General features: G+C 44.0%; 2 protein-coding genes and 2 non-coding genes across 4 annotated transcripts; 1 reads left to right on the top strand and 3 right to left on the bottom strand.

Annotated features, from left to right (window-relative positions):
* Window positions 1–899: 899 nt before the first annotated feature.
* CCT6A (chaperonin containing TCP1 subunit 6A) lies at window positions 900–8,623 on the bottom strand. Its single transcript, XM_055716386.1, has 14 exons — window positions 8,431–8,623; window positions 8,111–8,174; window positions 6,424–6,558; window positions 5,645–5,818; window positions 5,384–5,487; window positions 4,573–4,683; window positions 3,891–4,050; window positions 3,555–3,637; window positions 3,047–3,143; window positions 2,495–2,642; window positions 2,041–2,174; window positions 1,827–1,929; window positions 1,439–1,511; window positions 900–1,260 (listed from the first exon to the last, which is right to left on the bottom strand). The coding sequence occupies exons 1-14, from the start codon at window positions 8,562–8,564 to the stop codon at window positions 1,188–1,190; spliced, it is 1,593 nt and encodes a 530-aa protein (XP_055572361.1). The 5' UTR covers window positions 8,565–8,623; the 3' UTR covers window positions 900–1,187.
* On the bottom strand, window positions 4,826–4,959 carry LOC114016043 (small nucleolar RNA SNORA15). The gene has a single exon (XR_003560308.1). It is a non-coding gene; the product is annotated as a small nucleolar RNA SNORA15 (small nucleolar RNA).
* LOC114016044 (small nucleolar RNA SNORA22) lies at window positions 5,942–6,073 on the bottom strand. The gene has a single exon (XR_003560309.1). It is a non-coding gene; the product is annotated as a small nucleolar RNA SNORA22 (small nucleolar RNA).
* A 3,937-nt stretch (window positions 8,624–12,560) lies between the features above and the next one.
* On the top strand, window positions 12,561–23,783 carry PSPH (phosphoserine phosphatase). The gene is made up of 6 exons (XM_005439788.4): window positions 12,561–12,773; window positions 17,653–18,814; window positions 19,487–19,621; window positions 21,236–21,381; window positions 22,158–22,306; window positions 23,597–23,783. The coding sequence occupies exons 2-6, from the start codon at window positions 18,594–18,596 to the stop codon at window positions 23,705–23,707; spliced, it is 762 nt and encodes a 253-aa protein (XP_005439845.1). The 5' UTR covers window positions 12,561–12,773; window positions 17,653–18,593; the 3' UTR covers window positions 23,708–23,783.
* The last annotated feature ends 2,055 nt before the right edge of the window (window positions 23,784–25,838 follow it).

Raw genomic sequence — 25,838 nt, 5'->3', positions numbered from 1 at the left:
GGCACGGAGGGGCAGCGCCGCTCGCGGGGGTTCAGGGCTAATTAATTAGAGACTTTCGCAGTCCGTGCCGAGGCGGGGGCCTGGGAAGCCCTTGGCACCCAGGCAGCCCGCGGGGCATTTCCCGGAAACTCCCAGAGGCGCGGGCAGCAGGCGGCACTGCGTTAAGCCTCGCGCTTATCTCAGTGTTCTAACGGGTCCCAGAGCCCCGGCAGGCACACCCAGGAGCCCCCGTTTGCTCCCCTTAACGGGGGCCCAGGTTTGCTCCCTCCCTTACACAGCGGCCCCCTCAGCCCCCCTGGGCTGTAAACGACTCTTTCCCCCTTGGTGTAAAATTACTCAACGCAGACTGGTTGGTCAGCCGTGGCTCCGTGGGGAACAGGGCAGGTGCAAAGCTAAACCAGGACAGGTGAAGGCTGGGTAAGTGCCCACTGCAGGGGCAACCAAGCCCCCAGCGACCTGAGGCAAGGTCTCACAGCTGAAGGGCTCTCTTTTAAGAAAATAATAAAAAGGTTATTTTGTAGCCACTTAGCCAGCCACCTGTGACCAGGGAAGGAGACTCTTGCCTGCTGAAACCCAAATCACATTAAATCAGGTTAAAAGGGCGAGAGGGAACCAGCTCCCCTGCCACAAGCCCCACCACCACTCCACACGGGCTTGACCCACAGCCACAGCTCTGCCTAGATCGGCTGCATTGTGAGTTGTCCCCAAGTTACAAGTCCACAGCAGCATCATTAAAAATGTGCCAGTTACAAGGATGACAACATGCAACAGCTGAAACCACTCTGCAGTAGGTAAACTCACCCAGCTTAATTCGTAAGCAGCTACAACACTACAAATGGATTGCAGAACCTTCAAAACCTTGGCCCAAGGGAGGTAAAGTTTTAAGTAACGGACACATGTAAAGCACAGAACATAACAGTTTATTGGGTAAAAAGGAAAGCAACTTCAGTTGTATGCTCCAGTGAAATCAAAAATAAATAACTGATTTTTAGAGCCAAATATGTGAATGAATTGCTAGTATTTTGAGTGACCACATTTACCAAAAAGGGGCTGCTCGTTACAGCAAAGTAACCTCCATCACTGGGAGAATCCATTCCAGCTAAGGAAAGCACCTTGGGGTGGATTCCCTGAAGACATCTCACAGGGCACTGCCAGAGCCGACCACCAACGACAATAGCTGATCCACCTCAGCCTTTAAGAGAGGACATTCCAGCTCGCATGATTTCATCCACCAGAAGAATGTTGCTAGCGATCACTGTGCTAGAAATATTAAGTAAGTGGTGTTAGAACAGCAGTTTTGACATAGTTCAGACTCAGCTTCATTTCTGCCTCTCTAGACAGCTTCCTCTACACGGGACCCCTCCATTCCACAATATTCTATCCATTTCAACGATCAGACACCCACCACTTTTTAAAGTGAAAATACCGGAATATTTACCATGAATGAAGCAGTTGCTTCTTGACATTGTAATTATCCCAGATTCCAGCTGCTGCAGCTACCATTGGCTCACCTACCAAAGAAAGTTAAACAGACTTTAAATAACCAGTCCACATAAAAGTAACACTTTCCACTCTCCGATATCTGATATTACTGCTGCATCTAACACACCACTACCGTGGCCTTTATCTTCACAAAAACTTAAAACATTTAAGTACTAGAGCATGCCACAACAGCCCAACAGGACACCTGCCAAGGCATTCTGCACTGCTCTTTATTAAAAGACGACATATAGCTTTCAGCACGCACAACAACTTTATTCTCCATTGAGCCGAACCATGACAAGTTTCTTACAAAGCGCCATGCCATTAATTTAGAAAGTTCTTACCAGTGTTCAGATCAACCCCAGTGAGCTGCCCTGATTCGGCATGTTCCGTCTGAACCTTCACTAGTGTTTCCTGGGGATCGTAACCGGAGTTCTGAGCAAGAACCTTTGACAGAACAGACATAATTTCATGTTGTTAGTTAAAAGAGACCTCCAGCAGGAAAAGCAATGGGCCTCCGCAGGCTTTAAAGCCACTTTACTCAGGAGGTCATTATACCTTTGGAATGATGAGCAGCGCATCAGCAAAAGCTTGAACTCCAAGCTGGGCTCTTCCTTTTACGTTAGGTTTATGCTTAACAAGAGCATTAGCTACTGCCACCTCTAGTGCACCTGCTCCTGGAACCACGCATCCTGCAAGGGAAAATTCGATACTGAGACTTCACAATAAGCACCTATTTCAATTTAAACAGTTAATTTTTAGTGTAGTTTGGTCTCTTCCCTCATCCTCAGAAAGACAGCTTGTATCTGATCACCTAACTGCTCAACACAGTTGCCAACTGCTTGTAAAATACAAGGTGTAGGAAGAGTAACTAAAAGCACTTCACACTGAAATGCACCTAGCTCAGTGCCAGACTGCATTGGATACCAAGGGAGCCAATACAAAATTCACACGTTTTGAGACTAGTTTCAACAGAAGATCCTTGATGTTACTAAACAAAGGTGGGACTTACCATCCTCAATAGCGTTTTTAACGGCACGCAGACCATCTCTTACTGCATCCTTGATCTGCGTGAGCGTATGCTTGTTTGGTCCCCTGATCAACAGGGTAACAGAGCGGGGGTTGTCACATTTCTCAATGAAGGTGTATTTCTCTTCGCCCTATAAAAAACAAAGTTATGAATTTACATCATACCTTTCCTTAGTCAACATATACACGTAATTAAAAATTAAAAATTGAACAGCCAGTTTCAGATTCAGTTCTGCACTAACAGCATTTCAAGAAGCTACGAGAAGCAACATAACTTTCTTTCCATTTTCTCAATTTTACAGATATTAAAAAGCATGATATGGAAATAATGGGCAAATACACTATGACAAGAGCAATATCCAGGTAGGTGTTCACACAGAAGGGGACAATGGGATGTGAGATGCCACCAGCCTTTATTCACGCTCCAGTATAGCTCTTGAAATACTTAAGAAACCCACAGGCACATCAAAGGAAAAGCTGGCATCAAGCGAGGCATGTTTAACCTGCCTTCAGCCGAAAGCCGAGTTGTACTTACCAGTGTATACTCATAGACAAGGCCTGCATGTCCCAGGCAGTCAGGAGTGAGATCTTCCACAGAGTTCATGGCAGTACCGCCACAGGCAAGGGTTAATCTGAGAGAGAACATGTACAGCTCAGCACTTGCTTTGCATTAAGTAACATCTGAAGTCACTAACACCACAACAGTGTCTCAGCGTGCAGAAGGCCATACTTGCTGGCTTGGAACAGTTTGTTTCTGTTCATGAAAGAGCTCTGCACAAAAATGAAACTTGCAAGAATAGGTCTCCTCTAAGGTGACTGCATGCGAAGCATATACATAGTTCAAATTCCTACATCACCCAGTGTGCTCAACTGACATTGCTACAGTTTGTACAAACTACCTTAAGTTACACCAGTGAGAGCTGGAGAGATTGAAGTGGACTTTCCAGTGCAAGTCCTTAAAGGTGGACTCAAGCCAGACTTGACTCATGGCTTGACTTTGGAAGAACAAGTTATCTTACCCTCTTCTCTCCCCAGTAACTGACCTTTCCATGTTCCTCCTTTTAGCTCTTCGCAAAGCAACTATTCCTTCTTTCGCAAGTGCATCCAAGGAAAACGGATCAATTCCCTAGAAACAAATAAAGTGACCATCAGGGTAAAAAAAAAGCTAAGACCACCTTCTCTCTGTACTAGTAAGTTCTTCCTCAGGGCTCAAAGAAGATCTCAAGTAAGAACTGTAGGCAGATGTATTTTGAAATATATGCATAAGTTTAGCTACTTCTGTCTAAAGAACTGCACAAAGCGAGTCGAACTCCAGGTGGCTTGCCAGGAAAGCCAGCATCTCAAATAATTTTTCTAGTTAGTTATACCCTTCACCTCACCTTTTGGTTGATCACAATAAATCCTTTATCTGAATCGCTACACACTCTTCTTTTCAAGTCTATGATTTTGTTCACTCTGTCTTCAATGAACTTTCTTTCTGCTTTCACTAGCTTCTCTCTCTCTTCAGCACTTTTGTAGAAGAATCCAGAGCTCACCTCTCTGAAGGAGAAACAAAATACAAAAAGTTATCCTCTTTGCTGTAGAAATAAACTTAAGCATAAGCATCAAGCCTTTCAGCAACATTCTGAAGAAAACAAAACAGTCGTTGTCCCCCACCCCAGCCAAATCAGCATGCAACATATAGTTGATCCTGCTCCCTAGTTCACAGATTTTCCATTGCAAGAAACAAGGCATGCACTGGAAACTGAGCGAGCTCTTAGGTACAGTTATGTGTTCACTCTAGAATATAAAACTATGTCCAAGAAAGGACTTCCAGCCTTTCTTCAACAAGACAAAACAAAAGCCACTGCGATCCTCGGCCCCTCAGAAAGATTTTCTCAGCCACCAGCTTCCATTTTCCAAAAAAACAGGAGCATCACCGCTTCTATTCCACCTTCTACACTACCTGCCTTGCTCTAGAAGACTGTGCAATCCTTGGAGCTCTTATTTAAGCTCACCTTAAATAAAAGTCTTTTAAGATGGGAGCATTCTCTGCTCCTCACTTTGTTGCTGTGTACTTACGTTTTCTCATATTCTAGAGATACATTGCAAGTAAGAACATAAGCATCTTCCACTCTTTTCTTCATGTCTGGATGACGAGCACCATGATCCAAAACCAGCCCCCTGATCAGCCTGAAAGAACAAAAAACGTTTGGTGTGTCAACATCCACAAACAGAAGATAATGCGTTTCATGGAAGTCCAGACTAGTCAGAGAACCAACAGTGCAACCAATCCAACACAAACTGCCTGTGCACTTGGGAGCAAAAAACCATTATGTATCCCACTTCCAAGGGCATGCCCATTCTCATATAGAAAGCACACCAACCAGTGTGAAAAAGGAATTTATTCTGGCATAGTGTCTGACTGCATTAGCTACTGAGGAAAGCTAGCGCAGAATTCATCCATGCCACAGAGCTAAATATAAAGCCTATGGAATATCCAACTACATGACTACAATCCAGTTTCCATTTATCACATCCTGTTTTTCACTTGTAGGGAACAGAGACACAAGCCTAAAGCATAATCAAACCACAGACACTATTATTAAGAAAAACAGTATTTATTGAACATTGTTATGTAAAGTCTAAGTCAGCATTGCTCTGCTACTCAAAAATCTCTTCTCAAAGAATTCAGTTCAATGACTGCGAAACTTCTGCTTTCTAGACAATTTATGGCTGAAAACTGTATTTCTGACTTTCTTTCACCCCTTCCCTAACAAATTTTCCAGTGGTAGCTTTAGGACACCCAAGTTCTAAAAATAAAACAAAACTCCACGGACTACTCAAACGTCAGGAACCATTAAATTGAAGCTCAAGGATACTCATTACTTACGTTGTGTCAGTTTCTGATTTGTGCTTCATCTCCATAATCTCTACCATGTGGAGGTCAATAGGCTCATCTGGTTTTCTGACTGTCAGAACAGAATCTACTACAGCCTAGAATAGAGGAGGGGGAAAAAAAGGCCCCAATTGACCATTAGTCTTCCAAAGTGCAAGTTCCTATCTTTCTGTTTACCCTTCACTCAAGTAACAATTGCAGCACTTTGAAACCTGGACCTCTTCACACAGAGGCAGAACAGACACACACACTGACCTCTGTTAGGATGTCAGCAAGCTCGGCGTGAACTTTAGTACGGAGGGATGTTCTGGCAACATCTATAAGGGTCTCCCTGTCCATTTCCTTGGTTATTTTGACCTGCTCCAAAACTTCGAGTGCTTTTTCCTTTGCAATCTCAAATCCTTCTGCTACTATTCTAGGGTGCAAACCCTAATGCAAGGAAAGAAGGGAAATCATTAGACAAAACAGTACTTTTTTCACAAGCAGAACTTCTGGTTTCAACATTTTGTGTAACATCAAAACATAGGAAATATGCATCCTACGGAGACAAGAAAATGTACTGTCCTTCTGAATACATATAAAAGGAATGCACATCCTTCCAATGCAGAGGAAAAGCACAGATTATTCTAGCACAGAACTGAAACCAAGGGAACTACAAAGCACACTTGGGTGTTCACTGTGCAACAGGAATGCCTATTCTGCAATTTACAATATCCAAAATACCTACTACCATGGAGGATCTCCTTGTTAACATGCAAGTAAAAGAAGCATTTCGCCTCACACAAAACAGACAGAAGTTAACAGGAGGTATCAGACAAAACCCTACTAATAGCTACCGTATCCACAACAAGTGGTTTTAATTTTGAACAAGTCTTTAAATCCTCTTCTCCAGCTTTTCCCCATTTTACAAGTTTTGTGATGTATTCATTTTAAGCAAAAATTTATGATCATTTTCATGTTTGACTTTTGAGTATTAAGCATTAAACAAAACAAGCTGAATGGTCTCAGATGAAGCTTTTAACTTGTTCACATACCTCAGAAATATAGAGGTCTGCCTGCTTTAGGAGTTCTCCAATGATCAAGACATTTGAAGTGGTACCATCTCCAGTGATGTCATCTTGTGCTGTTGCTACTTTTGCTATCAAGGAGGCTGTGGGGTGTTGTATTTGCTAAACAAAAATAAGCTGAGCAGTAAGTCTTACTGTACCGGTACAGGAAGCAAGCAATCTGAAATCTGCTAAACAAAGTATTTAAGAACCAGTGATGTTTTCATGATTCAGGTCAATTCAGCAGCTTTCAACAAATAACACCAATTAACTCCAACAATCACTTCCACAGAAAGTTGAATTAACTAATCCATGTAACACCATTTCCCCCCTCCAATTATGCATCTATATAGAAGAAAGTTAAGCACTAACACCCAAACTAGTCCTCAACTCATGAACTTGACAGAGCTCTTTTCTCCTTTAGGCAAAGGACGCAGCATCACAACAAGACTGCTGCTGGTACTGAAACTTACGTGTTTAGCACTAATTTAAGAATCTCTGCATTATCAGTGCTATCAGACCCCTAACTGGTTCACTATTCCTTTGGCAATTTATTTTACTCATTCTTACAAAACTAAAGAACATTCAATTAGTCTGTTCCTTGCCAGTTCCTCTGCTAAGCAGTACACGTGGTGTTTTAGCTATAAGCATCATGCCTGCCTCGCTGAACTTCACAACCACCACACGGGGCTTACTTACAGAAGTCAGCCTTTTAATATAAAGAACACATGCATCACTTAGCATCTCCAACAGCTGATTGAAGAGTATTTCAACACAGGCTGAAGCCTCTGAACCTACAGAGCAGTATTCGCATTTGAAAAGGTCAATCCTTAGTAAATGCACTAGAGGGAGATAAAATCCGATGGAACCATTTATACTGTCGTTCAGCTTTTTATCATTATTTCCTTTGAAGTACTATGTCTAGTGTGAAAGAACAGATTTAATGATTTTTTTTTCCTGTCTGCCCAGATCACTGTGTATATTAACTTCAATACCTTATGCTGAATTACAACACCTAGTGGAGTGTAGTAACTCCACATGTGCCAACAGGCCATGTCCAGCCAGGGGCTGGGGACACACTTCAGTCAGACAGCCCTAGGATCCAGGGCCCACGGTGGGCCCAGCCGTGCTACCGACCCCCAGCACAAGACCCCATGGTGGCAAGCGTTGGGACGGTACCACCCCCCTCGTGTAATGGTCACCCCTACAGTGGGGATACTGGGATACAACCCCAGACTTGGTGGGAAGGCGGTGTGAGCATCACTCAGATTTAAACACTTCCCAAGCCATGCACCCATGGGGAACTCTGCTCTTAGGCCTGCTCCAGTACAACGCAAATATGGAGGTATGCTTTCTGTAAGCAAAACGGAAAGCGACAGAAGCACCAATATCACTGTTTCAACAGCCCACGTTTCCTTGTAATTTGCTAAATTAGCACACGAACTTCAGTCACCATCTACGAGCTGCACTCCTCTACCTCCCTCTCTCAAGGGGCATTGTGCTCTCAACGCACTGTGGCAAATACCCCAGAAACACAGGGTGGGGGCAGCAGGGGACGTGGCTGTCCCTCAGCCTCAGGCACTCCAAGGCCATGCCAGCAGACTCCTGCCCCCCTAACCCCCCCCCCCGCGGCCCCCCAAGGCGCCCACCCCCGCCAGGGCACGAACCAGCTCACCATTTCCTGCAGCAGCACGTTGCCATCTTTGGTCAGCTTGATGTCCCCCGCCCCCGACACCAGCCTGCGGGCGACACCAGGCGGGTGAGCAGGCCCCCGGGCCCCGCCACGTGTGGCCGGCCCTAGGCCCGCACCGCTCCCTCCCCACCCAGCCAGCCCCACCCGGCCGGGCGGCCTCCGCCTTTGTTCCCAGCCGCATGGCGGCCCCCCGGAGCGCCCCCCCCGCCTCGCGCGTCTCCTCAGGCCGTAACGGCCGCCCGCGCACTGAAGCGCCTGCCCCACCCCCCGACCCCGAGGGGAGGCGCGGGGGGTTCCCTCACATCTTCATGGTGCCCTTGGGGCCCAGGTTGGTCCGCAGCACGTCCTGCAGCCCGCGGGCCGCGCTGATGTTCACCGCCAGCGCGGCCTGGGCACGGGCTACCTCCGCCTTGGGGTTGAGCGCCTTCACCGCCATTGCCGCCGCACCGCTCCGCGCTGGGCCAGGCCGCGCCGCGCCGGGCGGGACGAGCCGGGGGGCGGGGCCTACTACCCCTCTCCACCCGCCCCTTCTAGAACACTCGGCGGTGCGCGCACGCCTATTGACCCGCTGGCGCGCCGCTCGCCTTCCCATTGGCTGCGGCGCCTGTCGCTCCGGCGGCCCGCTCCCGCCCCGCGGCGGGGGCACCGTTGGGGCGCAGCGATTGGATGGCGCTGGCGCCTGTGGGGGCGGGCGGTGGGCAGCGGGAGCGCGCCCGCCTGAGGGGAGGCGGCTGCCGGAGGGGCCGGGCGGTACGTGAGTGAACGAGGCCTTTGAACGGGCAGGGTCGCTCGGTCCTTAATCCCACCCACTCGATGTGACAGACACCCCCCCCGGCAGGTTCGCAGAACGGTGAGAATAAATAATTAAACCCGATGATTTAACATTAGATCGATAGAATTAATAGTTAAGCAGACCGGATTAATAATCATAGGGTTTCATGGTAAAAATTCAGAGGTGAGGTTAAGCAGAAGTCGGTTTTAATGCAGAAGCTGCTCCATGGGCTGGCAGGGCCTGCACAGCCACCACAGTGCAGCCCTGCATGCCCAGGGCCTGCCTGGGCCCGAACCCTTCAAAAGGCTTCCAGAGCACTGGGACAATCTCTCCCGAGGCCACACGGAGGGTTCCCGTGAGGAAGAAACCCAGAACTATCCTTGGAAGTTAAAGACAACCTTGATGGGTGCTGGAAGTCTTTGGGCTATGTGGCCCAGGCCTTCAGGCTACGAAACGTTTGCATCTTGGTGGCTTTGGGCTCTGAAATGGAGGAATTTCCCTTTAGAGAAGCCTGAGAAGATTGTTTCTGCCATGGTTCCTTACACACACTGCTGGCACACTGCACCAAGTTTGGCTCCCACATTGCCCCATCTGGGCTTGTACCCCCAAACACCCATCTGCTACATCTGAGCAACTGGCAATACTGGGCATGAGACAACCCTCTTGTTACTTAAAGAGTTTCCAAAGGAGGGTGCCTGCCCCCAGAATAATAACGGCCTGTGGCTGCAGAGGTGTGCCTGGGAGATCCAGGCCAAGTGGTATTTGGTGTTCCTGCAGCCCGTTTGGTACAAAGAAGAAAGACAGCATTCGCCAGTGCTAATCCACCAGGCATGAAAATGGCGCAGGGTAAACCTTTCCCACTCCATCCCACTTTTTCCAGGAGGGAGCTCTGGATGCAGCCCTGCCTTCGGCAACCCACCGTAGTAGTAGTAGTAGTGCTGAGCAGCAAGTCTAAGCCTGCTGTTGGGTACAATTTTGTTGCACAGGCGTTTTTGGAGGAGCTTGGGTGAAACACTGAGTGTCAAGTGTCAGGGCAGACTCAGCCTTGCCAGTTTTGGCTGTAGGCAGTGGCACCTGCTGGGAATCTGCTTTGGGTGAGGATCTCAGGTTTCTGGGCAAAACGCCATGCTGTGCAGGAGGACTCCCATGCATGGTCCGTTAGTCTGACTTGGTCTGGAGGGGTCAGCTGCTAATATACATGGGCTTATGGTTTTGAAATGTTTTAGATGGAGTTGGTGTTTGAACATAACACCAGTTTGGAGCCCTTTTGTTTAACTGAGCAGTGCATATGTCTTGCGAAGTACTGTAATGCTGCCTCTTTAGTACAGTGGTTGGGCTTTCTGTTCTGGTACTGTAATCATTAGAAATAAACATTAAACATTGCAGAATGCAGGAAATTACAGTTGGCATTTCATAGTTGACTCTGGAACTCTGTTAATGTTTAGTCTTCACTGTTGTTGGGATGCTACCGGCCTGCTGAAACCCTAACAAAACAAACCACACCAACCCAGCCCCGAAAGGCCGCAGTGCTAACATTTGAAGTGCCTAGATGCAATGGCCGGTTCAAACACCTGAATCCCCAGCTCTCTCCTGGATTCTGTAGCCCCCAGGTCACACAAAAATAGTTTGCTGTTCTTGCTTCTCTGGTTTGTAATTTTTTTGCCTTGGTCCTCTCTCGGTGCTGTTCACAGTAGAGGGCAGCCTTGTCAAACCCGTAAGCATACCAGCAGGCACGTTGCATTTTATGTTTTCCTTGTTGCTGTTCTGCGACTCCCGTGGAAAGGCAGGAATTACCCATCCTGAACACCTGCGATGCATGGGGCTAGCTGCTGACGCTGATTCAGGTTTGTGAGAGGAATTATTACTGTAGGAAAACAAAGCAGTTGTTCTGGGAAGATGTAGTTTGAATTTTGGATGGGGTTGAGGGGGAGGACGACACAGAAAGCCATTTTCAAAGATACTCTAGCCCTTCATGTAGGTGGTCTCTTGTTTTTTGTACAAATGGAGAAGTTTTGTTGTCATGTACAAGACTTTAGTGCTGTGCTTATATCAATAGTCATGTATCCATGTGAGCTGTGCTTTTCACTCCTGAACATCCTCTTTAAGCTTCCAGGCAGACCTCTCTTGTTTCTTTGCTGGAACACATGTCTGAGGATAGTTATTTTATGGTACAGTAACATTTCTTATTAGCATTTTCACATTAAATCCCCATTTTGCCACATTTTTCAGATATCAGGACAAGCTTTTCTTCATTTTTCAGTCTTAGCTGTAGTTGCTGAACTGTTCTGCATATTTGTTTTTAATGCATAGTAAAACTACAGGGCCAGATGCTTACTAGGCCAAAGTTGTCCTTTGAAATCAGTAGATTTACAACAAATTACACCAGATTAGAATAAAAATATTTACCTAAATTAAAACCAATTTATCCATTAAACTAAGCCAAATAAAGGGAGTAAGTATCCTTCATGAAATATTCAGCAGCAATTCTCTTAGTAAAATCATGCACTGCTTATCTTGGCAAAAAAACTCTGAGATTCTCAGTAAAAGCAGTTGTCTTTCATCTTTATCAAGATCTGTTTTCATTTAACCTTATTCACAGAAATTATTTCTAAATCTGTTTTAAAAACATACTGCCCTGCCATGATAAAACCAACAAACAGTGAACCACATCAGCAGTTTTGCAGCAAAAGGGCTTGGTACTATCTTTTCCTGACGTAAGAAGTTACTGATAGATGCTCATGTTGACAAATGGTCATGTACTGAGAACTTCTGAAAAAACTTCAAGGCATGCACGGGAGGAGAGGCACACAAGGCTATTGATTTTAATTAATGCATGTGATTTTGAGGGGTAATACTGCCAGAATGGCAAAACCAATCATGCATGGAATGTGACTGGTGCAGCCAGTGGTGCAGAACAGTCTTTCAAGACAGGCAGCAGTTTAAGACTCCTATCACAAGCAAATGAAAGATGCTAACCCAGCTAAATCAGCCTTTCTTGACCTTGAACCAAACAACAGGCTTCACAGTTCAGGTTGGCAGTCTCCTAACCAGTGTCCACAGTAATATCTGAGGGAAGCTCTTCTGTGGGATGCCAAAACGTGAGCAAGACAAGTTCTGCAATTTTCATGTTGCTTTTGACAACATTGCATTTGGGGAAACAAAACAGAGCCTTATCATAAGCAGAAGTTTAAATTTTGCCTTCAGAGCTTTTGATGAATTTTGATTTGATTTTTGGTGTAACATCGCACGCACCGATGCACTAAGTTTAAGGCAAAATGCAATATTGCAATCTTAACTCACAAAAACTTTTCATCTCATCCACAGTGAAAGAAAACAGCATCCCTGCCTCGCCTCTGATTTCACCAGGAGAAACTCCTGCTTGCTGCTTGTCAGAGCCCCCTGGGCGGCTCTTGGCCCTCGCCCTCCTGTGCCGGCGCTCTGTGTGAAGTGAGGCAAGTTTGCCGGGACCCGTCCTGCGCTCCATGCCCGTGGCACAGGCTGGCTGCCGGGCGAGCAGGAGCCCCCCGGCCTGGTGCGGGCCCGCTCCCTGCCAAGCCGTGCCTACTCGAGCTGGGAGCGCCCCAAGCTGGGCCAGCGGCTCCTCCCCCGACGCAGCAAGGTTACACCTCTCTTCCCTACGCCTGTCAGTGAACAGCTGGACTTCTCTGGTTACATGTGTGCAACCATTTAAAAAAAAACATCCAGGCTGGCTTACTCAGCAGATTATAAAAGAGTGATTTCCAAAATGCGGCTTTCTTCCAGATCAGCCCATGCCGTTGTATTTATGTGACTGAAGGTCTCAGCTGATCCCTTCTTTTCTTGTGCAGCCAAGAGGTTTGCAGCAGCAGCAACAGCCACGGCCAGTGCAATACTGTAAGTCACCGGGAATGTTTTTTTCTCTCAGTTTGGAAGGGGTTGGCGTTTGGCGTATCAGATCCATAACACTGTATTTTTCTAGCCTAGGAAATGCAGAGTATCTTCTGCTGGGGCTGTGAGTGTGTGCTGCCCTGCAAGATGCAGCAGCAGTGTGGTGCCTGTTTTATAACAGCAGCATGAATGAATGATGCAATCATGTGTGGGGGGGGATCATCATTTTGTCAGGACAGGCAAGAGGGGATTGGAGAGCTGGGAGGTGTATGTCAACATCCATCCTGCTACCCCTTTTCAACTACTTTTTAAGAGGCGCTTAAATAAATTCACTGTTAGGCACTGCTGTTCAGATATTCATGTATAAATGCAAACAATTCATCTCTTGATTTGAATACAGGTTTGTGTTACTACCTTTAAAAACTGAACAGAAAACCAGGAAGTGTGAAGCAAACTTAGTGAGTTGGACTGAATCTTTCTGTTCTCACATTGAAAACCACAGAAACTCACAATTATAGATGGATGGGTTGAACTTGCAGGGATATAAACAGTCACAATTTGCTTAAATATAACTAATCTGCTTAAATGTATCCTCTTTCCTCTAAAGCTTTCAAAACACAGTAATACTGAGAATTAAGCCTCAGCACAGAAAAGCTGTATCACTATATTACTCCCATTTTACAGACACAGGACTAGAAACAATGAGGATTAAGTGGTTTGTTTAATACCATGGAAACGTTCCTGTGAACATTCTTATCTTCTCCTGTAGTGGGAACCGGTCCTGAGAAAAGTTTCAAGAACTATTTTCTCCAAATCCCTTACTCCAAGCAGCAATGCAACAGAAATAGCTTGATGTTGTTGCATTTCTGTTAAGCTCACTGCATGTTCAATATTATTCTGCTGCAGGAATGTATCTCAGTGAAGTGGTCACTCTCACCTTGTTAAACAGAGAAGTGAATAAAAATCAAAACACCAGAAACTGTTTGCAAACTAGGATATTCCCAAGTAATCTGTTTAAAAAAGATATTTTAGGTAATATTCCATTAAGATTCACTTAATCTTAATTTTCTCACTTCAGTGAATGCGAACATAATGTGAAGTAGCAGCGTGGCAGCACTTCTGAAAGCTGAAATACGATAACAAGTGAAGTCTAGTCACAATGAGGATTTTGAGATCATGTCAAGATCTCATCAAAATATACCAGCCTCAGAACACCTGGAGTTCTGAGTACCATCTCCTTGTTCCTTTTGCATTATATGTAGCAGATACTGCGGATGTTTCAGTTTTTCACAGTGCAGCAAGTGCCCTTCTTTGAAGGGTCAGCAAACAAAAAAGATTTCAGTTGTTTTCCTTTGACATGTGGTCTTACATAATTCCTGTGCTTGCTTCTGTGACTCTACCCTCTGTGTTAACAAATGGGGCTATTTCTTGTGGAAATGCCATTTCCCCCCCAAATGTCCTAATGAAGTACTTCATAGTTTGGAAGCAAGGAGATCTCATGGGAATTCCACTTGTCATTTCATTTTTCTCCATCTTTATCTCAAGTTTCACCCTAATTCTCTCCCTCTGTCAGTCTTTTCTTAGATTTTCTCTAGTCATGTCTTTGCCCATTGTTTCTTCTCTTCCCCATTTTCTTCTTTTCAGCTTTCCACCACAATATTTTATTATCAGACATGTTGAAACGTTTGTTGCTTGGACTTTTCCAGCATGCAAATGAGAGGAATAGATTACCTATCTATAGGAATAGATTACCTACCTGAAACTCAATGGCAGAAAAGTCAAAAGATTTTCTACTCATGTTTTTCCTATGGAGACAGAACTCACTATTTGTGGAAATGTCTTCTTTCTTACCATCTCATTAAAACATTGATACATTTAAGCAATCAGATGCCCTGTATTTCAGGGTAATTAATCTCTGCCAACTGTAGAGGCCTATACCACTATGGAATAAAAAATTGCTGCTCCCTCACTACAGCTGTTAAGAGATTTGTCCATAGAAAGGTTTTACACAGCTTCAGACTTTTTTGTCATGTTTCCAAGTGACGCCTACATGTGGACAAGCTGCTGTGCCTGTCCTGATTTGCTATGCACGCTTACCTGGAGGTGGATTCCAGGCAGCTTCCTCATGGATGCCATGCTAGGATGGCCCAGCGAAAACTTTGAAAACAAGGGAAGGAGCAGAACCTCTCCTGCTTTTATTTTCCCACACTCCTGTTGCCCACTGCTCAGTCAGTAATAGCCTTGCCTTATGTTCTCATTTACGCTTAGGGCTGGGAAAAAAACACTTCACAAATTACTAAAATTGGCACGTTACCATTTGGAATGGCATTTGCCAGCCTCTGGAGCTGATGCTGACCCTTGGAACTCTGCCAACAAGGGCAGAAAAACCTTATTTTACTCCAAGTGAACCAACTTTAACTCCTGAAATTCACTTTTCCCACCAGCAAGACTCCTTGCAATAGCTGAAGCTTCCTTCATAGGTTCTCCTCTTTGCTTCTGTATGAGTTTTCCTACTTTACAATTCTTCACAAGTTCTCCAACATGTGTGGTGACACATTAGCCAAAACCAGATCTGGTTTCCAAGACTCGGTGCCCAGCTATAGCAGAAAGTGGAAAGATTTTAGCAGATCACAGGCCAAGGGAGATCAGGAACTACTGATGGTTTCTGCATTTCATAACACAGTTCTTCCCTTCCAGCTTGTCATTTTTAGGCACTATAAACCATGTCTTGAAACTCTTTTGGAAGAGTTACTGCATGGAACAAAGAGAGGACTGGGTTAATGCCAAGCATGGCTCCACAACTGGTATCCATAATTCTTCCTCTAATTTGTCTTATTTGTCCATCAAAGTGCAAAGTCCACCACAGGGGTGGTATCATCACTGTTAGAGGCATTCAGAAGGGAAAGGAATATAGGAAATATGGATACCTGAGAGAAGGAAAAGTTAATGTCTCTTCCTTCCTGCTCCCAACGTGCATTTCTAGCAATAACATTTTCCTCAGAGATTAAAATTTTGAAGACATGTATCCAAAAACACATTTCAGGTTCTCACCAAGAAGTCACATCACAGCGTGGTGTCCCCACACAGTGACATTGCGTCATAATGTGGTAATGTTGCAGTGCAGACTCAGGGTAGCATGAGGCAATGTGATGGCTTTGCATAATAAGGAATCAGTGTTGGAACAATGTGACGCAAATGTCACACCACAGTGATGCAACAAGTTTGCCCAGTAGAGCAAATCTTTAAAATTGGCACCAAACCCATGGCTGAATTTTTGGTGGGCTTTCTAGATCTTCCAGGAGGCTGGAAAAAATTAATGCTCTGCCAGTTAAAAAATGTTAGTGGATGTGGGTTTTTTTAATTCCACTGCACAAATACATCTAGCAATGGCTATCAAGGGCTGCCCTAAAGTCAAAGCCCTCCTGCTCAGAAAAATCAAAATCTTCCACTGAAAATACAAACATAGTGTTGTGAAGCCAATGTCAAGTCAAGGCTAACGCAAAGTAAACTTGGAATTCACGTGTCACCTGTCTACCCACTGCCAAGTCTTAGCTCAGAACCAGTCTCTCTCAGAGGTTTTTATGTCTGTGGCCACTGAAGAGAGAGAGGTTTCTCTTACGTGCTGTGCTGATGGCATGCAACTGTATTGTTTACATGTACAGTGCAGTCTTTACAGAAAAATATAAAAACCACGTGCTGACTGCAGCAAATAATTCTTTGGTGGTGTTTCTAAGTCTAGTCCAGAATTTTACAATATGTCTGTGCATGGAACAGCTCTGATGCACCAAGAGCAGAGACTTGTCAAAGTATGGTTCAGCCCCTGTTTCTGCCCTTCCCAGAGCTGGAGTTTGTAAAAGCCCTTTTCTGGAATTTTTCCTCTTTACTGCACACCCACTCACTGTGCTTTCCAGCACACGGGGGAGGCTGAGTCCAGGCTCTGTCCTACCTTCCCACACAAACCAAACACATAGGAGGGAAGCATGGGCTGGGGGATACCTGCTTGCCCATTCTCGCTCACACCTGTGACGCAGATGAGCACTGAGGAAGCTACTGTGTCATTTTCTCGACCTTGTGCAAAAGCCATGAACCCACTTTGGCTACTATAGTAGTGTGTTCATGCAAAAAAGCTCAAGAATAACTAGAACAACCGACTCAAACAGTACTGTTTCATGGCTGCCTTGGGTTAGAATTGCCTTTCATGTGACTTGCTTGCTCTGTTTCTTGCTATTTCATATCTACCTGTTTGTTAAACAGAGATTATCTCTTACAAATATGGCTCTTAGCTGTTCACAAAAGGTTTCACCACTTAGGTTTGGTGGCTTCATTTATACAAACTTTTACCTTTCAATGAAGGACTGGAGTATTCTCATTTATTAGCAGAAAAAAAGATGACTATGTGTGCTATGCATTTTTTTCAGTGATTATGGCATTTTTTCATAAAAACTTCTTAATCTCAGTATTCACCATATGGTTACTAGTCATGGGAATAAAACCGAAGGTTCCTGTTCCTGCTTTGACCATGAACTATGGGCACACAGCAGGCACCCCAGGAAACAGCATGGGTGCTTACTGCATGTGGTCCCTGATGGCTCCTGTCTGGCAGTGAGCTACGTCAGTGCTGATCAGCTCCGGTACTGTTCCACAGCGAGGTACATAACCATCACCTTCTCCATCGTCACTGGATATATTGGGGGGGTGCACAGTTTGTCCAAAAAGAGAAAAAAATACATGTTTTGGGGGAACTTGCGTGTGGAAGACAATCAAAATCCACGATATATAGGAGGAAAATAAATGAGCTTAGTGAGAGGAAAACAAAAGATAAAGGTATATAACATAATGAAGGTATATAACATGCTGTTTGATGATATTTTTTCCCCTATCCCAGAAAAAGACAGAATCTGCTACCCAGATCAATTACACAAGACGTGTCCGGAGAGATGTCTAAAGAGATTAGAGACAACCAAACAAAAACTTTTCTAAAGATCTGGGAAGTGGGATAGATAGAAAGTCTGTCTAAGTGTACAGATTGACAAATAGTAAAGTCCACACTGAATTCCCTTATGAAAGGGTGAAGCAGAAGATGAGTAGGGTAAATACTTGATTAACACCTCGTGCTTCTGATCTACAGGAGAAGTGCTCAACATACTTAAGTGGACAGATATAAAAGGGAAGAAATTAAACTTTTGTCAGGCATTGTTATGGAAGAAGTTGTATCATGATGTGATGGGTTGAGTGAAGTTCTCAAAGCCCAAGACTTTAATGGATTTTATAAAAGACTTAATTCCCAGTGCTAATGCCCAAATCTGTGCATTCATAGATGATGAAAATATTTACTTTGTATTAATCAGGACATAGAAAAGGATCTAAACCTTCATGATTTAGGGACAGCCACTCACTGATAGGTTTAAGATCGTTATGTCTACGGCGATCAAGCAAATACCTTAAGGGCTGTCTCCTGGAGCAACTAATTTGACACACTAGACTGGGTCTGATGAGAAATCAAGATCCATTTGAGCGGTGAGGGCAAGATGAGACAGAGGACTGCAAGTCCCACACAGCAGTTGGCAGTCTGATGGTTCAGCAAATGCCAAGTATTACAACCTTGAACCCCATGTGAACATCAATGGGCCGAGCCTGCAGAGAGCAAATCAGCAACTGACCAAAGCTCCACAGCCCACCTGTAACGTAAATTGAACATCAGTAGGCAGCAACAGCAGAGAGCAAATCAGCAACCGAGCCAGACCACCACCGCCGCTCCCTCTTTGATAAAAGCTGGCTACCAGGCTGTGCTCGTCCCTACTCGCAAGAACCAGATCAGTTGCACCAATGGCTCAAGATACGGTGCAGTACTGTCACTCAGAGAAAGACTTTATCTTGTCCCCTCACAGTAAGAAGGTTCCTAAAAGGATGGCGTCCCTCTTGGAGATGAAAGAAATCTTCCGCAATGCTGATGCAGTATGCTTTGATGTGGACAGTACAGTCATCAGGGAAGAAGGCATTGACGAGCTTGCAAAGTTCTGTGGAGTTGGAGATGCCGTTGCAGAGATGTATGTATATTTGCTCTTTACTTCGTAGGAATAGTAGTAAAAAATAAGGGTGGATAAGGCTAATCTGTGACAAGGAATTTAAAATAAGGATTAATTCAACTCTCATAGGAGATTGCTAGTTTAAAAAGGGTTTTAGGAATAGTAAGTGGAATTAATGCATAACGAATTAACTTCCTTTTTCTGGAATTATGGAGCTACTCAACAAAACAATACTGACATAAACTTTCTAATGTTAACTTCTTCAGTAGACTTAAATTCAGCCCTCATCATTAAACCTGGCTAAGCACAAACCTTATTATGAGACGGAGGAGAAGGGACAACTTTTAACGCTTCTCTGAGGCTGATGTTTCCATTGAAGCTTGTAGCAGAAGTTCTATTGATTTCAGGGAACGGCACCTGTGCCACGGTTTAGGAATACGGTGCCAGTGGCTCCGGTGCACTCACAGAGGGCATGAAGCAGTTTTCCTTTGCCTCACTGGTTCTCACAAGAGCTCCAGCCTGTGGAGAATCTTCTACTAGTGGTTGCCACCAATCCTTTCAGTGCATAGATACAGTATAACCTAGAACGTCTCTTACCTTGTTGGTTGTTGTCCTTCTGTAACTTAACTGTTCTTGGGAGAAGCCTCAACTTGTTAAGCGTCACCAGTCTGCTTTCTCTGGATCATCGTTTAGGACCCGCAGAGCTATGGGTGGCACTGTGACATTCAAAGCAGCTTTAACGGCACGACTAGGTCTCATACGTCCCTCCTATGAGCAAGTGCAGAAATTAATATCTGACAACCCACCTCAGCTAACACCAGGAATCAGGTAAGAAGATTTTCAAATGATGTAACAAAAAAAGTCTTCCAAAAGCATATGACATAAATCAACAAAATTCTATGACATTAGTGAGGCTGTAAGACCACAGAGGTGGTTTAGATTGCCTTGCTGCTCCATTTCTGTGGTGTTTGTGTATAAAGCTTATACCAGGAGCTTATAACGGCCTGAGACCACGTCAAATGGCTAAGCACCCATGTAAAAATAAAACAGTCTTAGGTATTTGCTGGTATTTTGGCTGGCAAGCTCAATTTCTGGCCTGAGGATTAAAGGGGCATGAAGACTAATTGGTTCAATCACATCTGGTTTTTGATGGGTGATGGAATTGGGGGAAGATTTAATACCTGGTGTGAACTACTGGCTTGGTCTCTTCTTGCAATTCTGTTACCTCTTTGTTACACTTCTGTGTGCAGTCACACCCTGGACTCAGCTTAGGGGATCCATTGTTCAGAGCTACTCATTCTGCACAGAAGTCCCTAAAAGAAGTATTAAAAAATCACAAAGGGGAAATAGGTATATATGTATCTATTCTTTGGGTTTGGAATAAGCACTAAATATTTAAACTGAAAAGGTGGGGTTTTTTCCTACTGAAATTGTTTCAAACAATTGAAACAAACTTCTTTACTTCAAAATCTGGACATAGCTCCAAGTCTAAAATATTTTTAGCACATACAGTAGTTTTAGATGATACTGTGTTTGTATTTTCTCCTTGAAATGAAGCACATGCTCAGCTTTTTCTGTAGAAGGCATAGCTAGATGTAACTACAAAGAGAACATTGTTTCCTTGTTTAGAATCACATGACTTTCCCTTTCATTCCTTCCTTTTTCTTCCTCCTTTTCATTCCTTCCCTTTCTTCCTCCTTTTCTGTGTAGCCTGCTTTAAGCCTCCACTTTGCTTTTCAGTATTTAGCATTTCTGCTGTTACTGCTACCACTTCTGCTGCTCAGCACTGCTGCATGCTGATCTTCCGGCTTCTAGAGCCAAATCCTGTAAAACTTTTAACTGCCTTCAAGCCCCATTGACATTAACTGGCTCTGAAAACTTTTGATTCCTTTTCTGTCGCTGGTGCCCTCTTCTAAATATGGCATTGATGTCCAGCGTCCAGGGAACCAACTCTGAGTTAGAAAATGTTTGCACTTTGCACACTTTTCAGCCCACTTTTCATTTTGGCACAGTGGCTTTTTCTCCCTCACATTTCCTACTTTTTTCTGCATTATAGATTAACCTTCTTGCTGTTGTTCTACTTCAGAAAAAATATGAACTGGATCTGCTCTCACTTGTTCGAGGGAACTAATGCAAACAGTATGAAAGTGTAAAGAAAACATTTCTAGGGAGTGCTTGCTTCTGAGCAACTAAACACCTGTTTGTCTCTAGACACGATGGTTTTGTTCAGCTCTTTTCAAGCAAGGTGGATGCACAAACTTGTCAGGGAAGGAAGGAAAATCTTTGGGCAGCAGAAATGGATGGAGCTGGAAAGCAGCACACATCCTGCCTAAACTGGAATATCACAAAGTACGGGGCAGCCTTGTTTAGGAAAGATATATTTATAGCAGAATCCCTCGGTGCTGCCAGGCACTCACACTCAGTGATGCTCTTTCTTCTCAGGGAGCTGGTAAGCAGGCTTCACCAACGAGGTGTCCAGGTCTTCCTGGTGTCCGGGGGGTTTCAGAGCATTGTGGAGCACGTGGCCTTGCAGCTGAACATTCCAACAGCAAACGTCTTTGCCAATAGGCTGAAGTTTTACTTTAACGGTGAGATTCCCCTTAAGCCTCTTTTCTCTGCTAATCAGTGCCACTTTTTTAGTTCAAACTGTCACAGATACTGGGCTTACAGATACTGTCCAGGCTACACGACCTCGTTACCAATCCAGCTAGCTCCAAGTAGGAAAATCACAAGACTTTACCAAAAACATGAGTGCAGGTCACTTTCCAGCCATATGAAATAGAGCTGTGGTTACTTTTTAATTGCAAGCTGTGCCAAAGGTAAAACATATGACAGTTTCCAACAGCAGAGTTGTGTTTTCTCTTGTCCTTCAAGTTAAAAGAGTTTATTACGCTTACCTGCTTTCAGCAGCAAACTTCTTTGACTTTGATGTATGTATGGAGACCGATGCACTTCAGCAGAGCTGCTCTGGACTTTAAGCTAGTGCAATCAAGCAGAACTGTAGTTAGTGAGGTTACTCAGTGTTCCATACACTGTCTATACATCATACTGGATGCTGCTTTTGAAATGTCATCATTCTGGTGTAAAAAGAGTGACTGGGAATGGATTTGTAACACTACCCACACAGGGTTTCTGGTTTTGTCTTAGCATTTCAGGTCTTGGAAAATACCCCCCTGAAGACTTGGGTAAAATCCTAGTTTTCACACTTGCCTTCTGATTACGTTTTTGGGATGCTGATATTGTAAGGCATACAAGACTGAATGTAATTAGCTGCTTTCTGAAGTAAATACCATAGGCATGTATCTTTCTTCATTTACAGAAAAATATGCTCTGTGTCTAACTTTGTCCTTCCACTGTGTTCTAGGAGAATATGCAGGATTTGATGAAACACAACCAACAGCTGAATCAGGGGGGAAAGGAAAGGTTATTACTCACCTGAAGGAACAGTTCCACTTTAAGAAAGTCGTTATGATTGGAGATGGAGCTACAGACATGGAAGCCTGTCCCCCTGCTGTAAGTATTCAAGAACTGGAATTCTAAATTCCCTTTGAGCAAATCCTTTGGGGGCAAAAAAAGTGCGGTTTGAATTCTTTATAGGACTTCAGGGGAGATCTTTAGCATTTCCCACAGCCTGAAAGAGATCTGCGCAGGTAGTTTCAGCCTGGAAATGCCATGGTTGATTTCTCTCAGTTCAGACAATCTCCGTAAGGGTGTCAACCTCTAAGCCAGGGTGCTGGCTGGGTCTAGCAGGACTGTGACAGTCTAGGAACCTGTCACAAATCAAGCTGATATATATTATCACATCTGCCCTTTACATCACCACAGTAAGCGCTTGCTTCTGTGCAGAGGTCTTACCCGACCAAGAGCCTGATTCTGAACACTGGGTAATGGTGCTTAGTGTGAAGGTCTGGCACAGATCTGGTGCACGTTCACCTGATAGTGGCCGAGCAGGAGGGTCCATCTCACTGTGCAGTGATGATACCTTTGAAGGTACCAGCCCTGACAGGGTGAAATAATACATGAAGAGAAAGACAACTTCTATAAACGGTCATTTCACAGAGGAGAGATCTTAATTCCTTCTCCCCTTCAGCACCTTTCTCTACATAAAAGCACCCTAATACACCTCCGTCACCAATCTGAGGGACAGATGTCCCAGCGCCTGGAAATGCCCAGGAACAAACTCTGACAGCTACAGCTGACGTGAGTTATGATGGCTGGTCCTTTACTGTTAAACATGTGCATGACCCAAGCAGCTTAGCATTTGCTTAATGCTTTCCACCTAAAGGCAAAAAAGCAGCCGTGGAAATTTTAAACACTGCACTTTCACTGCAGATGGTTTTCTAAGATGTAGAAATGATGATTGCTCCTGGTTAATGATTGAAGATATGGTTAATGTTTACTTTTGGGTATCTATCAAATGACGTAAACAGAGTTAAGATAAACAGTATAGGGATAATTGTGAGATGCTGCATGCCATTCGGATGTTAACTCGTTCTTGAATCGTAAGGCCCTATGTTGCATCACATTTACCTCCGATTTTCAGAGAAATCTCAGATCTGAACTATCTTGAAGTTAACGAGGCACTGAGAGACAACTTCCTGAAAACTCTGATAACCAAAGTGGTGCAAAAAGAATTGTTAATGAAGTTGAAAAATTTAACATGCAAAGTAAAACAGGGGAAGAGCCAGGGAGGAATACCATAATTTAAAAATCCAGTCTTAAATCCAAACTTCATTGCTGAGAAGCTCCATTCCTTACATGGGACTGCAATAACGTATGTGCCCATTCATTCTGTTTTGGCAGGACTGCTTCATTGGATTCGGAGGAAATGTAATCAGAAAGCAAGTAAAGGAGAAAGCTAAATGGTACATTACTCACTTTGATGAACTGCTAAAGGAACTGGAAGAACGATAAATTATACAGTAAAGTAATATATTTAACAACTATATACCCATTATACAATGCAATTAAACATTTATTTGTTTGCAAAGTTGTGTTCTGGATTTTTTAATAGATTCTGGGTGTTGGGTGCCTTCCTGTCTGGCCTGAAACTTGTGTTGCAAATAGCACCATTCCTCTCAATTTTTTTGTAATGAAAACGGTAAGATTTTTTAAGCGTCTTTCCCAAGGTGGAAGAAGTCAGTTATTATTCACTCACAAGTGAAGACAAAAAGTAGACAATTAGCAGTAAGTTAAAACTACATTAATGGATTGGCCCCTGGTCAATAGCGCACGTCTATTATTTCAGAGTCATTGAAGTGCATACCTCTATTTATTTTGGGTGGCAAAGGAAGGGGGCCACAAATGAGAAGTTTGTCTAATCAGTAATAATAATAATTATCAATAATGTAGTCTAAAAGATAAACAGTGTAAGTACTTTCCATTCCAAGGAATCTCAGGACTAGGTTAAACAGTGAACAGATCGGTAGGAGATACTACGAAGTATCAGTGATTTCATTAAAATAAGGCTATAGGAGAACCCCAGATGTCACCTGTTACTCAACACCACTGTTACCCAACCCGCAGTCTGAAAGACACGAGATGCACGCAGACCTGAGATACATGCAATATTCATCTGTGTCCAAGAAGCCTATTTTAAGGTGATTCATACAGTGGTTCCCATACTTCATTAAAATACTTTAAACTAAATTCCCAAATGGTGATTTTGTAAAGCAGTCACACTGTTTACTTAAGTGTTACAATTACTGAACAATCCACCCCCATCAACCTACAACCTTTAAAAAACCCCAGTCTACCAATTAAAAAAATACTGCGAAACTTACTCTCTGCCTCAAGTGTGGATCAACCACCCTCAAACTGTGCTAGAAATAAATCTAACCTGTCCTAGTACTTCTCCGAGCTTCAGCGAAGGAATCCCAGTTCCGTAAGGATTTGTTTAGTGTGGCTGCAGCGTCTGATCCAAGCGGGCCTTTACACAGAAGACACTTGATACATGCTGCGTTTTTGTCAGCAAGTTCCCGACAACTCAACCGAGCGTCTTTTTAACCAGCTCTGCTGACACATCGCGGTACTGTTATTTCCCTGACTTACAAGCATCACCTCTGGTAATGTGAAAAGCTTTACTAACGTTAAAATGTATGTCACATCTGCCACTTCCTTCCATCCACGTAACACCACCACACAAAAAATGACATGATTTGTCTTGGAAAAAAAATCTACGCAGGCTCTTATCTTCTGGGTACTTAGGAATAGTCAGTCCCGGTATTTTTCTGGAAACGGAAGATTAGGCTGTGTGCTAATTCTCTTTCACCTCACCACGTATTTCATAGATAGGAAGAGAAATGAGCGATGTGCCTGCCTTCCAAATCTCGCACTGATAATCACACAGGAGCATCACAGTTTTTCATCACTTGCGCCAGATTTCCTTAATATAGTAACATTAAATCAAGGTGCAGTGAGAGAGCTCCTGTCCAATTGTTTAAGCATCACCAAGAATTAAAACAAATAACTGGTTCTGCCCATTCTGTGACACCATCAGAAAGGATATAGGAGCAAGAGGCATTAACAAAGCCCCAGCGAGGGTGACTGGCAGCACTCGGTGACACCGTCTTAACACTTCTGGCAAAAAACCTGAGGCAATAGTTGCCTGAAGTTACAACAGAACACTTAAATACGAGGGAAGTAGAAGGGTTAAAAGAAAACAAATCCAGAAACAAACTTCGGATGGCTTTTTAGAGAAAGGCAGACATATAAACAGCTATACTGAATATCATATACAGGGTTTAAAAAACTTCACAGAAGCCGAGACAGACAATAGCTGGCAGGCTGCTCACCAGAACCCGTCTGGGAGTATTGAAGATGATCGCTTTCAAGTTCTTCCTGAGAAAAATCTCAGCCAGCTCCGAGGGCAGCTCATATACAATCATGCTTTTGTTTAGTCAAGACGGCACGAGAAGGACAAGCATAAACTCCTTCTGCTCTTGTTGTGTTCCTCTGCGATTCTGCTGTTTGTGTGTGTTTGCTGCAGTTTGCTAGTGAATTAAAAGGCCACTAAAAAAATATAAAATCCACAATCCAGCTAATC

Source organism: Falco cherrug, chromosome 1 (genome assembly GCF_023634085.1).
Source record: "Falco cherrug isolate bFalChe1 chromosome 1, bFalChe1.pri, whole genome shotgun sequence".
Classification (NCBI taxonomy): Eukaryota; Metazoa; Chordata; class Aves; order Falconiformes; family Falconidae; genus Falco; species Falco cherrug.
This window is presented reverse-complemented; position numbering and strand designations above follow the sequence as displayed.